The following is a 15,658-nucleotide window of genomic DNA, read 5'->3' on the forward strand; positions in this document are numbered from 1 at the left end:
AAGCCTGCTTAATTTCTCTCAGTCAACTGGTGCCCCCAAGACGTTATTTTTATTCTTAAATGTCCAATATCCACCTGATGTCTGTGTTTGTGCTCACTGGGGCCTCAGTAAATAGACTAAGAGCAAGTCCCCCCTGCTTAAGACACACACAGGCTTGTCAGTTGGCCTTTTCAAAAGTGTGTATTTGTGTCATCTTCGCCTTTAGAGATGGTGATATATATTTAAAAACAGGTCCTTAGTTTGGAAAGGCATGCAGTTATGGGCAAGGAAAAATAAAACGGGGGCCAAATTATAAAAAATAAAATAAAGTCTCTGCAGTGACAGTGAAGACAGGTCGCACCCAACTGTACTTACTTCCCCCGGCTTTGCGATTGCTTTACATGGTGAAGGTTACATGTAGTGCCATTGCCCATCCATGCCCATATTCATGCCCATTCCACTCATAGGTCCTAGAAAGGAGATAAAATCCAAGAAGAGGCCGGAAAATCAGCAATAATTGATGGTGAAAAAATAGGAGGAAACTCAAGATTCCTTCTCACTTACTGCCTTGGTTCAAAAAGAAAAAAAAAAGAAAAAGGATGTGTATGGGGCAGAGTAAAATGGTATTGTTGTCAACTCTTTACTTTTTAAAAGAAGATTTTTTTTTCCCCCACCCAAGGGAAAGAAAGCAGGCAGAGCAGGCAGCAGGCAATATTAAACCCACCATGAGAGTGGGAGAGTAGAGTGGATGAAGAAGGCTGGTGGAGAAGGTGACACTTGCCAGGGAAGCCCAGAGGAGAGATGAGCAAACCTACCTGCAGGCCGGATTCCCATGTGTTGCTGACCATCCAACACAAAGCTCCCCATGGGCTGACCCTCTGGACTATACGCTGCTCCTTGGCTCACTGAAGGATCAAGAAGAAAACCTGATTGTAGTCATTCGAGGACACAGAGGAGAAAGAAGAAAAGATATACCAAACAATCAGCAATTGTTCCTGCTGCAGCACTGAAACGTTACAGCAACAACGTGGTTGGCACTTGCAAAGGAGGGGTGTGGTCTGTATGTGCGGTTCTAGGGTTGAGGTGAGATGTGTGAGTAGCTTTACCAAACATTCTAGAGGAAAGACTTCCCCAGCCTGTCTAACAGGTGGGTCATCCTCAGCAGCCTTTACTTCTGGACTTTTCTCTCTCAATTAGGGGGAAGAGGGACAAGGAAGAGCGGCTACCTGATGTATAAAGACCGCCACATGCTATTAAGATTTTGTGATCCTGCCATCTCTGGTGGCTTAATAAAATTTCACATCAGACATAAACACTTGAAAATTTGAGCACAGTTTTACAAGATTAAACAGACTCAATGGAACATTTGCTTTTTCACTCATACCAAAGAAAATGTAAACACGATAAATTTAATGTTTCAATTGTTTTATATGATTCTCCAACAGGCCCCCAGCCTCCATTAGTGGGGCAATATTTCAGTTTTGTCGGGGAAATTTTGCCAAAGGAATCTGATTTTTCTTAAATTCTTTAAACTGAGGCCACAGCTTAAGTCTCCATCCTATTTGACATCCTCGTGAGTGACAATAGTCATCATCTACATGGAAAATAGCTTTTTCCCCACAGACCTTCTTGCAGGACACCACAAGTCTGCAGTAAAAGGAAATGCCTATTTCAAAGTAGAATGATTAGGAGTTCCTGGGTAGGGTTCTGACCATACCGTGTAATAATAGCTTTAGAGAAACTGAGAGATACTGTGAGAAAAACCCACATGTGTTTTCATGAGATGGATGGGAAGCATTTTAATAAAAAATAATGCTGGCAATGCAGCATGTCAGGCTTTAATAGAATATTATGAATAGTCAAAGCAAATGAATGGATACAATGAGTTTAACAGGGGATGTTCCAGGAGTGAACGCAACACGCACACCAAGGAATTATGGGTAAGGAGAAAATGAGAGTGTGCTAATGATTGGATGCAGACAAGCAATGAGTAATTCCAGAGCTCACAGTTAAACAAACTGCTTGTGGCACTAATACGTGTGCCCAATTACCAATTCAGAAAGAAAATAAAAAGCAGTTTCAGTAGAGTCAGGGTGGGAAATCTCCAATTAGCACCAATTAGTGAAGTTGCTTCTTAGAATGGAATTCTGGGGACATTAAAAAACAAAATTCTCCCAGAATGCCTGATGGAAGCATTTCTTTACCAGGTGGTGAAACTCCTAAAGTATAACTTGATGAGGATTTGTGCCTCAGGGATGGGAACACAGACACGAGTTGGAACTTGCCTGCTCGATTTGACTGGTCAATCATGGGCTGTACTATTCTTCTTCTGGCATTAATAAACCTGAAATAGAAGAGAGACGACCAGTCAGCAAATGCAATTTCTGTGCTCTGTGAACACCTTCGCACGCTGCGGAGAATACAGTACAGTCGAACATCTACCAAAAATTATCTTTTTAATTTGAAGGCAATCTTTCCTCTCCATGTTCAAAAATAGCTGACTGGATCATCTCCCCTGTCATCTCATAACCAAGTTGAGGCTGACTTGCTAAAAACAAATTACTCAGGAAGAGAAAAAAGTTTTCCCTGCGAAAACTTGTATTAATTTGCAACTGTGCTTTTGCCTCTTGAACAAGTCAGAATCTTAAGTTCACAGGCTGGAAGATTTCCCCCCTTTCCCTAAACTGCATCATAGGGAGACCCCGCTTCCCCTTGCAGCTGGTCATAAATGGAGACCAGGCTCTGGCACTCGGCTTTCACAAGGTATTGTTAGGTCAGCAAAGCCATCAATTAGGCTGTCTGAAGTTTTATCACCAACACAGCAGTAATAAGTGCTGGCCAGAAAGACTTCTGCTCTTCGGCAACTCCTGCAGTTTAAGCCTGTAAAGTTAGGGGTCATTTAGAGGTCAGTGCCAGCTGGGGGCGGCCTTTCCAGTCTAAGCTGGGACACCCAGGGCAGGGATAAAGGTAACTGCCAACCATAAACCCAGCCACCTTTCAACCCACTAGAAAGACAGAGCCTCAGGTACACATGGTTGATATTAGAGTCTAAGAAACATTTTCAAATCAGGTGGTGGCTGAATCACAGGAATGTTAAAGGAGAAGCAGTTATTTCGTCTAGAAGCCTGGATCTAATTTTGTTGGAAATCCAAAAATAAGTGCCTACTTCATGTTACTTTAATGTTTAATAATGCCCATCAAATATTCATGTACAAACAGAGTAAGATGATAAGAAATCTCCTTTATTTCTCCAAATTTAATAAAAACAAACCAATTTTCTACCATTTGCGAGTTACCCCTGTCCCCGTGCATTTAATGACACGCATTCCCCACACACTTGAGCTGATGCACAAGATTCACTGGCTGTGCATTTTCAGGGGGGACACGGAGGGAGGGGGTGGCCTAGCCTATTGCTAGCTGTTCCTTCAAAATAGAACCATGGATGATCTTTCCCAGGATTGCAACCCCGTGGACTGCAGCACGCCAAGCTCCCCTGTCCTTCACTATCTCCTGGAGTTTGCTCATTCCCAGTATTCCCAATTTCAAATCTTAAGTGCAGGGGGACTTCATGATTAATGAGTTCGCATGCGGTCACAGTCAGGAACTGAAAGCTCCTTCTTTGAAATGAGCCAGGAAAATTCTAGTGTGTGCTGGCAGCTCTGTGCTTCTGTGGTGTTGAAGTCCCTTTTGCGGAGGACAGTGGCCCACACCCTTTTAGGCCTCCTGTGAGCATTCTGGTGGGAATACAATTAGATTGAAGAAAAATAGCCGGGAGAAAACCAAAGGAGTCTTTTGCATAAGGCGTTTGTTTGGCAAACAATGCACTTCTTTATTACTTAAGAACGTGTAGCTCAGGTTGTCAAGAATGTCACACCCCCTCAGGTTTGGGCAAGTAAGTGACAGGCTACGTGAAGTGAAAACAAGAAGAAGAGAGTGGGAACTGTATATATTCCCTCCAGGCACTTTTAAGAGTTGCTGAGGAATAGCTGATCAGATAGATCACAAAGCCTTTTAGAAGTACCCCTCAAATCTTAGTGGTCTACTCTTTCCCTCACTGCTCTTACTGGGACCAAGGACAACTGACCTGAGAGTTGCACCAGCAAACTCCTTTCATCGGCTCAGATTAAGACCCATTGAGATGCTCAGAAGAGTGGGAGAAACCTTTGCTCTTCTCCTTGAAGTTTCTAATGGAGGACACACATGGCAGGGTTTTCACCTCTTATGTGCTACTAATCCCGGTTTTGTTTTTTCCTACAGAGCAACTCTTTAGGTAAAACGAATTGCTATTTTTTCCCTTTTTAATTTCACCCTTTTACTCTTTTATTATTTACATCTGGAGGTTGTTCCCTTCTTTATGTCTTTCTCAACAGTTCCCCCAAACACTCCCTTCCTCACAGAGTTGCAAGGCATCATGGTCCTTAGTTCTCAGCAGGAGAACTCCACACTGTCTTCAAACAAATAATTACAGGGAAGGTTAGAGGTTCACTCAAAGGTCATTTCTTTGGATACTCGTCAGAATGTTTACATTAGTAAAAACGGGGTCCTCTCAAAAGGTTGTTCAATGGGGGATCCACAACAATGCAGAACATTAAAAAAGCATTCTGTGTGCCCGCAGGTCTTTATAGAAGTGCTGAACTTGGAAATGCCAGTCCAGTATTACATTTTCAACTAGTTACCATGGCATGGACTGGATGTTCACTAGCAGTTATGGCGATGGCCTTTCTTTGCCCAGTTCTGCTAAACAAATAGGCAGAGAGGCCTCTGAAGGTTTTCACTAGATCTTCTTAAAACAGGTCAGAGAGATTTTGCTTTTTTCGCTAGGGTTTCTCTGAACTGTTGTTCTCAAACAATGTTTGTGAACCATAGTGCTGTATCTTGCCAGATTCCTGATTCTACCACATTCTTTCAAATCACACAGAATTTGTAAAACATATGGGTCCCAATTTTTCGGAACTCTCTTAACATACAACTCTTGCCAACTGTCAGCTCCCTCGATCCTAGGCTATCTTATGAACACCATAGATCTCATTATTAAAATTAACAATTAATAAGCTGACTGTAAGAACACTTCAATACTCAAAAATTAAATTACTACCACTGCACAGATGATCCATAGGCCATTCTTAGAAAACACACCCAATGTACATAAAATGAAGCCATTTAATTATAGACTTACAAAAATCAAACTAGGAATATTTTTTTTTATTTCTTTATGTGAAATTTCCAAATGTGGTCTTTCCCCCAAATTACATGACATGAAAGTTTTTTCCACCTTCTCTGATATGTATTTTAAGATGAAGTTATTCAGTGCTCAAGCAGTAAGCAGAATATCAAGTTTTGATCTACTTAAAATTTGAAGTCTAAATTGAAAATTGCCTGATCTTCCATCTTTCAAGGTTCAAGCTCCATTCATATGGAAAAATGCAACTCACTGGTTCAAAGACAAAAGATATCTTAAAAGGCTCAAAAAGGTTTCTTGGATATTAAATGGGTCTTACAAAATAACATTTTGATGAGTTAAGTGTAAATGAATCAGACACATATGGATTAAGTTATCCTTGAATTTCACACGGGTTTAAAAACTAAGGGGAAAAGAGGGTGTTGGCAAAAACATTTTGGACTTTGCCAAACCCAAAACATTTGAAAAATTGCTGAAGACATCCAACTAACCAAAATGCAGCAAGCTGCACCCAACTTTAATGAAAACCCCCACAAGTTATTTCCAATCCAAAGACTGTTAGGTTTTTCATCTGTATCTGATATTAAAAAATGCTCTAAATTGTAATGTCATCCCAGAATGATTTTGAAGTTGAGGACACATACTTTTCTATTGGTATAAGCTATTTAACCCGAAATCACAAAGTCTTCTTAGATATTAAATAGCTCTTAAAAACATTCTGAGGTTTGTACAACTTGCATGTAAAATGTGCCACATATGATAAATGCCATAAATAAAATGTGCTAGTAAGCCTAATGCCTTATCCAGATTTCACTTAAAAAAAAATTCATTAGCCTCACTGTGACTTTTTAAGGGCTAGAGATAATTCCATTAGTGACTCCCTAGGGAATGAGTACCCTAAAATACACTACTTCCATTGATTTGTGTTGAACACAAAGTTAGTACACAGGCTCATGCAAAAGCTTTGGAGAGGATCTACTAAGACTATCTACTTTCTCACTAAATTTTATCAAAATAGAAAATGCATTAGTATGTGTGATCCTTAAAAATTATATACTTAGATGGTTAGCTTAAAAATAAACTTAATTACAGAAATAAATTCAATGACTTTCCAAGAATCATGAGGCCTTTTTGAGTCAACTTAGAGTGAATATATATGTGTGTATGTGTATGTGTGCATGTGTAAGTGTGTTTAGGCTAAGCCATGTCCGACTTTTTGCGACCCCATGGACTGTAGCCCGCCAGGCTCCTCCATCCATGGGATTTCCGAGGCAAGAATGCTGGAGTTGGCTGACATTTCCTTCTTCAGAGGATCTTCCCGACCCAGGGATCAAACAATCAAACCTGTGTCTTCTGCCCTGGCAGATGGACTCTTTTATATATAAAAAGAATAAACCCAAGAGAGGAAAATATCATTGAAATCTCATCTTGTCTTTTTGGAGAGAGGTCTTCTGGAGACCTCTCCCACATCCCCACCTTAACACCCCACAGAAAAAGCCAAACTTTTCTGTCAATGAAATCTGACCATGGTGATTTTCTTTTGAAAGTGTGTTCACTCCCAAGCATATTTCAGATTGATAGACAGAGACTTAGGTATCTTTCTAGATTGTTGGTTGATTCCTTTTCCTTTTCTCCCTCTTTTTTAAATGGCTGATAAATCCCTCCTTCTGGTTCACTAACTTCATTCCCCACTTGGTAACCCATTCCTTTTGGCAGCATTCCTTTTGTTAGAAAGTGTAGGCCTCCATGGAGTCAACTGGAAAGATGCCAGCCCTGAACCCTCTAAGGAGGAATCAAGAATCCCCGGAAATGAAGATTTTGCATGGATTGGTCTGGTCAAAGAAGTAGAGATAGAACTGCTGAAGAGGGATCAGATCAATTTGGAAGAGGTACTGTCCAAATACCTTGGTGATTGGGGACCTTTTAAAAAATGAAAAACCTGTTTCTTCACTTTTCCCAGCCACAGAACTCATCAGAGACGATGCTTATTCACAAAGCTTGCTACTGGTTGGGATTTGCAACAGTGAAGTCTCAATCAGGACAAATCCATTATTAAGTTTCTTCGACTCTTCTGAGTTCAAGAAGAAAGCATGTCTTTTTCTGTGCTGTGGTTATGGCTAAGAGCAGGGTTTTCTCAGTGAGATATACTGAAAAGGTTGAATCAGTGAATTAAGCAGATTTAATACCTTTGAATGTGTACTCCAACACACAGATGACTGAGTCATGTCTCAAACCTGCATTTTTCATGGGTGGCCAGATAGTGTGTCTTTTCTCCCAGACAATTGTGAGCAAAGTAAGGTAAATGAATGAGATTCATGGGTTATTTAGGGATACAGTTATGGTTCATAATCAATTTCCCAGAGCTACAGCTTGATTTTTAATTTGATAGAGATGAGATTGGTCTACTGGAGATGCAGGTTTGATTCCTGGGTTGAGAAGATCCCCTGGAGAAAGAAATGGCAACCCACTCCGGTATTCTTGCCTTTGAAATCCCAAGGACAGAGGAGCCTGGTGGGCTACAGTCCATGGGGTTGCTAAGAGTCAGACACCACTTAATGACTGAGCACAAACACAGATTAGTCTACAGCTCTCAAAACACCATAAACTAACACTTCTAAATTTACAATATGAAAACATGATATTAATCTGGGCTCACACACCTTTTGTAGCTTAACGAATATGCCTTGAGTACTGGAGTGTTTATGCTGACATGAAAAGCCCTGAGCAAAATTATCAAGTAGGTGATGCTTATCTTTCAACAGCTTTCTACTGTGGTTTCCCAAAATCATTTCATCTAACTCCTCCTTCAAGATAGGAGGGCTCACATAGGTTTTTTACTAAAATACCTTACTTTGGGTAACCCTTCTCAGATATTGTTCCATATTCCAGACTTCTCTGTAGAGCAAAGTGATGAAGAACATAGAAACATACTTTCTGTCCTTTCCTTGCTGTGTCACCGTGGGCAAGTCTATGTAGACTTCCAAGATTCAGTTTGATTCCTATCTATAAGCTGGGGTGATAGTTGAGCCCAGATCATTTTGAGGATTAAGGGGGGTATTGCTTGTAACATCTTTGTGCCACAGTACCTGGCACATGGTAAAGGCTTGTTAAATGTTAACTTACACTCAAAATGCATCTATGCAATGCCCCCTCCTAAAGAGCTCTGTTTTCTTACAGGTAATAATTAACACTAGGTGGGTTATTATAAAACAAAGCCAAGCTGATTGATAAGAGGATAATAATGTGCTGTACCCCTGAATGTAGCATGTGTTCATGCCATATAGGGTCTTCCCAGAGATTACAGCTAATCTAAGTGTATAATGTCATGGTGGGGATTTTAGACACTGGAGTGGGTGTCTGCTGAGGGGCAGGGTAGTGGGGTGAGCTATTTTGGGATCACTTTCTTAACGATTCTTTGGATCCTTACAACTCTGTGCTCCATGGACCAACCATATCAACATCAACTCAAGCTCGTTAGAGCTACAGAAATAAGTGGTCCCTACCCTGGCACTTCCCAGGTGGCGCTAGTGGTCAAGAACCCATCTGCCTGGGTTGGGAAGATCCCCTGCAAGAGGGCACAGCAACCCACTCCAATATTCTTGCCTGGAGAATCCCATGGGCAGAGGAGCCTGGTGGCCTACAATCCATAGGGTTGTAAAGAGTCGGACACGACTGAAGCGACTTCACATGCACACACCTTGGCACTAATGAATCTGAATCAATATTCTAAAATATTTCCAGGTGACACATGCACATTTAAATTTGAGAATTCCTGCTCTAGGTCACATACCAAATACACAATCCAGTACTCTTACTAAGAATAGAAACTTGCAAAGATCAAGTTTTAATCAAGAACCGTAGCTGTAAATATGCACATACTATCTGAGATCTAAACAGTCCTTTAATCACTTGTTTTGGACAACAAACAATTTAGAGTAATTTAATACTTTTCATTCCGTCAGTACCTCCGACAGGAAAATTTGGACTGATAAAGTGTTTTTGTGGAAACTGTTCTCTCTCAGGAATGGATAGCAGGGAAATGGTAGATTTCTACTTTTATTTCATGTAGTTCTGCACTGTTTAAGTTTTTAATAATAAGCTTGATTGTTTTTTATAATTTAAAAAATCTTTAGAATGACCTGGAGAATTTGGCATCCTACTCGAATCAGGCTTACATGGCCAATAGTAGAGACTTTTTAATAAAAGTATTTGAGAAATTCCTTGGAGATAGGGAATTATCTTTTATTTTCTTTATAATACTGAGGAACAATAAACACTATTCCATAAGGATAATCACACTCGATAACAAAACATCCCAGCAGGTTATGATTTTGAAGCACTGTTACTCTCCCAGAACACCATCAGATTATTCATATGTGGCTCTTTATCATGCACTATAAAAGTGATCTTTCAAAGCTACTTGAAAGCAAGGGAGGAGAAAATACGCAAACTTCCTTAGCTATTCATATCTAGAATCTATCCTCTTAAAGATAAAATACTAAGTCAATAGACATAAGTTGTAGTGTATTACCTCATTCTGTACATGATTTATTGCAGATGGAAATCAACTAGAAACTGAATTACTTTGAAAGTTTTACTACTGACATTAAAATTCCAGATCTGTATACCTATACTCCTAATAGTGCTTCTGAAAACAATTCTTTGCAGACACGGAAGATACATCTATAACTTTATTCAGTTCTATCAGCATTAAAAAAACTGGAGTAATCATCTTCAAAATTTCCAATTATGAAGTCCCTGTTCATCTATCTGAACCTTATTGCCTGACTGGGCTTTGAAAAAAATCAGCCAGTCACTTGACAATCAGTTACACACATTTTAGCTGGTTCTCATCATGTTCCTAGCCACTTACTAATTCGTGCTAACAGGAGGAGATCCTTACAAATCTAGCATTTCTTTAGCTTTCAAGACCCCCTTTGATTGGAGTATTAATTCTCTATCCTACTTCTCAGTGGAAGCCACCTGAGCATTAACTTGCCAAAAATATACCAAGCTGTTTAGCAATTATGTATCAGCTATGTTTGAGGAGATCAAGGTGCACTCACATGCCCTATGCTATGGATATCTCTCTGATTAGCTTGTCATCTGCTCGGAAGAAGATGTAGGCGGATTCTCCCATACAGTCTAGCAGGCCAGCTGTTAGCTGCCTGTCAAGCCCTCAAGTGGACAAGTAGTCCAGGAGCAAAAATGTCACTCCTTTGATCTGGCAAGGAGCAGCTGCTGATTTATAGAGTAGGACTTTGTTCTTCCGTTCTATTTTACTTTCTTTCCTAAGGCAGAACCACAAAATCCAGGAGAAAAAAAAAAGTGCCATTCCCAGCAACATCAACAAGCTCTGACAACTGCAACAGGGTTTTTCTTGGCCCGAACAAAGCTTTCAGGCATCTCCTTTGACGCTCACCTTTCCCCCCCCCGCCCCACTCCTCACCATTTTTTCAATGCGGTAGTTATTGTTTAATTCAGCTTCTGTAAATGGAATGGACTGTGGCCAGCAAGCCTGGGGCATAAACACACCTGTATGAAAGGAGCCTTATTGTAGCAACCATCCACAAGCAAGCTCGCATGAACCACGTTCCTGAGTTCAGAAAGAATGCTCCATTTTTCCTGACAGCAAATTTTACCCTAAGTGAGTTTCTACTTTTGTTGCCACCAACCTGTGATGACCACATGTGAACTGTTTCCTCTTCAATGGAATTACACTCTTTAAATCCAAGAGAAAAAGGGATTCACTTTTTTAAATCTGTGAGCAAACAGATCCATCAAAAATGTTTATTCACTGTCTACAATATCAATCATTAAGCCTTGAATTAAACAACATCCAGAAAGGCTTTTGCAAATGCAGTATCAAAGATGCCATAATGTTGATTTCGTTACCACTGATTTATACTGACACAGGCTTCCCTGAGTAATATATAAGGAAAAAAAATCAACAACAAAATCTCCATAAGCCATATGCATCGCCTTGCTAAGAATTAAACTGGTTTCAAATGCACGATCCTGTTCTCAGTGGATACATCTGTCACGTCAGAGATGCCCTGTCAACCAAGAGGGACAGGAAACAATGTGGCCTTGAGATAAGCTGTGAGAAGTCAGTAACCATATGCAAGCATATATATGTACATGTGTGTATACACATACATGTATGTGTGTGTATGTACACACGTACACATATCAGGCAATACACTTTGCAGAGATTAACACCTGGCTAAGTTTTCTGTGTGGCTGCTGGAAGGAAGGGTTAAAAGGGTTATCAACTCTAGGATATGTAGACATATAACCACATAGGTCACAGAAATTTTGTGGGTGGCGGGAATGCTGAAAACGAAGGAGAAAAGAATGGTTGTTTAAACACCCTTTTTTGCCATCAAGCCATGTTCTAGTGTTTGCTCTCTTCTCCCCTTTCTCACTTTCACCAGGATGAACAGACTTTTTTCAAAACCTTGTTCTTTGCTCTACCCTATGTTCCCCTTTGGTCACACCTCTTCAGTGTTTAGAGGATTATCCTAGTCAAACTTTCTCTGGGACTGTGTACAGGTCCCAGGGAGAGACTGGGTTCTGGTGGGGGGCGGGGGCAGGAAGATAGAGGAGAGGAAGGGCTGCTGCTGCTGCTGCTGCTAAGTCGCAATAACATTTAGGATCTATTCTCTTAGCAACTTTCAAATACATAAGACTGTTAATTATCATCACCTGGCTGTTCATTGGACTTCTAATACTTTCTCATCTTGAAGCTGGAAGTTTGCACCCTTTGACCAATATTTCCCTATTTCCCCCACCCAGGTGGAAGTTCTTGAGTAACAAATTGAACCTCTGAAATTCCTAAAGACTAGAATGATAAAATATGGTGCTTGAGGAAGATCTATTCTAAGGGCTACGTATGAGCTGATGAGAAGCAAGAAGCTAAATGGTAGAAAGCTGTTATATCCCAAGCAGAAGAGGGAAATGTATACTCAGACTAAGTTGGTAGAAATACAAAAGAAGTGGGACACGCGGCTTGGAGAACTGCTGAGGAATTCTGCTTAGATGGCAAAGAAAAGATACAAATAGAAATGATATTATAAGAGGATAAACAAGAATCTATGTCTGGTATGCTATAGTATTCATTTGATAAAAATTGGAAATTTCAGAGGAATTCCTACTTGTTATGGCAAGGGGGCGCAAACTCAATGTTCTAAAAGTTACCTTTGAGTTGATGGGACTTTCAGGCTGAGAAACTAGGCAGGCCACTCAAGATAAAGGACAAGAAGAGAGTGAACGGTCAGAAAGAAGCGACTTTAACTCAAAACCCTCTCGTCTCTTCAAACCTCGAAAACCAGATGAATATTCCAGACTGCAGCAACAAGTATAAAGTGCCTGCGGGGGTGCTAAGTCACTTCAGTCGTGTCCGACTCTTTGTGACTCTGAATCATAGCCCTCCAGGCTCCTCTGTCCATGGGATTCTCCAGGCAAGCATACTGGACTGGGTTGTCACACCCTCCTCCAGGGGATCTGCCCAATCCGGGGATGGAACCCCAGTCTCTTATGTCTCCTGCATCGACAGGCGGGTTCTTTACTGCTAGCACCGCCTGGGAAGCCCGATAAACCGCCTAACTAGTTCCAAAAAATGACTTCCTCTTCCTATATCCTCCAGACTTTATGAAGTCCATTATCAAACAATGTCTGGTCAATTGTTAATTAATTGTCGGTAAAAGCCTTTATTCCTATTAGGTCCAGCTTGCTGGTTTTTAATTCTGAGATAATCTGTGTGATTGGAGGCTGATGGTAATATGTCCCTGGCACACTGTGTACACGTCATACTTGGTGGAATTTACAAAAAAGTTTTAAAAATCTGAAATAGGAAAAATATACAGAAGATGGTGTTTTTAAGCAAGAGTGGTAAGACAATCAAGGGTGGGTTTTCTCCAGGTGGTGACAACAATTTAGAAGAGAACTGATAGGACAAAGTGTTACACTGAAAAGGGACTCCATTAAGTGTGATGGCTTCCAAATTGTGTCCTCCTTTCAAACCATATTTTTCTTTTTAAATGGGCTTTTAAAGTGAAAAATATAGCACTTCACCCAAAACGGTGTGGAAACAAATGGTTCTCAAGTCTCTATTCTTCAACTCAGGCCGAACTACCCCAACACCAACAATCTAAGGCCACTTGGTGTTTGGCAGGAAGGGGCTTGCATGAGAATGTCCCCACGGTCCTTTCATTTGTCGGTAGGGCTCCTTTTTCTAAAGCAGCAGGGGAGACCTCAGAGACCAGCACGGCATGCCAGGAGTGTTTGTACGGGCCAGCCTCTTATCCTTCTTCCAACTCTCCTGCTGGTTTAAAAGAAAGAATGTGGCAGAAGACACATTTGGAAGGTGGCAACATTCTTAGGGCCCTTTATCAATACCACTGCTTTCTTTAAATTGTAGCTTGGTCTCTTGTTTGAGAGGCTGAGATTTTAGCACTTTTAAAGGGAACCATAAGTGAGAAATCTCCTAGGTGTTAAGCTTTAGAGTGGCTTCAGCCCAAAATCCAAAAAAAAAAAAAAAAAAAAGATTAAAACACAGAAAGTCAAGTAATATTAAAAGAAAGATCTAACAAAGTATTATAAATATGTATATAGGGTACAGTCTTTCTGTTTAAACCATGCTGTTTAACCAGTTTCTACTGGTATCTAGTCCAGGTGCCAAAGAGGGGAAAAAATCAAAGATTTGTAAAATTTCAAAGTCACTTTAAATAGACTATATTTCTAATAGCTATACATCTAACAATAATTTAAAAAAAATATTATGAAAACATATCCCATGATGTCAAGAGGCAAAAAAAAAAAAATCTATTCATAAATACATGACTTAATAATGTCCTCACATTTATGATGACCAGACATCAAGACCAAATTCCAAATAAAATTTCTTGACTGCCTTTCCTTATAACAAATTAAACATCTTTTTACTTTGATTTGCAGCTGGGTAGCATTCTGTATCTTCTTCAGAGATGTTATATACAGTCTTCCCAACGTGACGGTATTATTACCCACAAAATTTTTAGCATCATCCCGTAATCATAAAAGACATAAAATATATCTTTATAAATCACAAGAGACTTAGCAAACCAGCAGTTATGCCACATCTGCTTTAGTCCTTAAATATTTTAGCTTTAGAGGGTTAGTTGGTGGATTTCTTTCCCTCGAATTGCAGAGAAATAAAGACATCAACCTTTGATTCCCGTATTCCACACACAGCTACAGTCACCAATAGACAAAGAAGCAAATACTGTGTACTGCAATTTGAAAGGAATTTTTTGCATATTCACATCTCACATTTATCAGAATTCCCTAACGTGGCTTAACTATTAGAAATAGAAATGATAGCATTTGAATTTTCTCCATTTTCACAGTAAAGATAAAGTAACATAAAAATAATTTAATTTAGAAATTGGTTTAACTGCTATACAGTTATGTACATATAAACAAAAAGACAATTAATAAGTATAAAGTTAATATGCCAACTGCCTAGGAACACACTATTTCTTCTGTCCTTGGGGCCTTTCTCTCATGGCTGTCTGGTAAACACACCCTTCAAAATTCTTATCAGAGAATATCTTTTTGAGGTAACTTCCCAGATTCCATGGTTTGAGTAAGAAGCACTTCTTCAGTCAGTAGTACCTAGTTCACAGATCCATCACAACATCTATCCAATACTATAATCATAATGTATATATCTAGCTTCTCACCAGGTAGTCCCAGAGGCCAGGGCCACATCTTAATTGTACGTTATTGAAAGTATGTCAAGCATACAGTACATCTTCAGTAAAATGTATGGTGAAGTGCTAACCAAATGACAAAGAAAAGTTCCTCTGTCTTGGAAATAATGTCAAATTGAGAATGGAAGAGCCCAGAGGAATTTCCTGTCCTCATTTTGCAAGTGGCTGAATAGCTGAAGCCCTGATAAAATGACAGCATATTAAAAGGCAGAGACATTACTTTGTCCACAAAGGTCCGTCTAGTCAAGGCTATGGTTTTTCCAGTGGTCATGTATGGATGTGAGAGTTGGACTCTAAAGAAAGCTGAGCGCCAAAGAATTGATGTTTTTGAACCGTGGTGTTGGAAAAGACTCTTGAGAGTCCCCTGGACTGCAAGGAAATCCAACCAGTCCATCCTAAAGGAGATCAGTTCTGGGTGTTCACTGGAAGGACTGATGTTGTAGCTGAAACTTCAATACTTTGGCCACCTGATGCAAAGAGCTGACTCATTGGAAAAGACCCTGATGCTGGGAAAGATTGAGGGCAGGAGAAGGGGACGACAGAGGATGAGATGGTTGGATGGCATCACCAACTCAATGGACATGGGTTTGGGTAGACTCCGGGAGTTGGTGATGGACAGGGAAGCCTGGTGTGCTGCAGTTCATGGGGTCACAAAGAGTTGGACACGACTGAGCGACTGAACTGAACTGAACTTATGAAATGATTTTTCCTAGAATGGGGCAGAGCTAAGGTGGGAAATAACTCT

General features: G+C 40.2%; 1 protein-coding gene across 4 annotated transcripts in view; it reads right to left on the reverse strand.

Annotated features, from left to right (window-relative positions):
- The window catches only part of MEIS2 (Meis homeobox 2), a 223,255-nt gene that overhangs the window by 3,333 nt on the left and 204,264 nt on the right, over window positions 1-15,658 (reverse strand). Inside the window, exons 10-12 of one of the 4 annotated variants that reach the window (XM_010844199.1) lie at window positions 2,265-2,323; window positions 795-884; window positions 355-449 (exon numbers count right to left, since the gene is read on the reverse strand). In XM_010844199.1, the coding sequence (XP_010842501.1) occupies window positions 391-449; window positions 795-884; window positions 2,265-2,323 (208 nt within the window). In that variant the 3' untranslated portion in view covers window positions 355-390. Of the gene's footprint in view, window positions 1-354; window positions 450-794; window positions 906-2,264; window positions 2,324-15,658 lie in introns of all 4 variants that reach the window. The other 3 variants (XM_010844198.1, XM_010844196.1, XM_010844197.1) reach the window with 3 other exon arrangements.

The sequence above is a fragment of the Bison bison genome, unplaced genomic scaffold, assembly GCF_000754665.1.
Source record: "Bison bison bison isolate TAMUID 2011002044 unplaced genomic scaffold, Bison_UMD1.0 scf7180017864197, whole genome shotgun sequence".
NCBI classification, from domain to species: domain Eukaryota; kingdom Metazoa; phylum Chordata; class Mammalia; order Artiodactyla; family Bovidae; genus Bison; species Bison bison.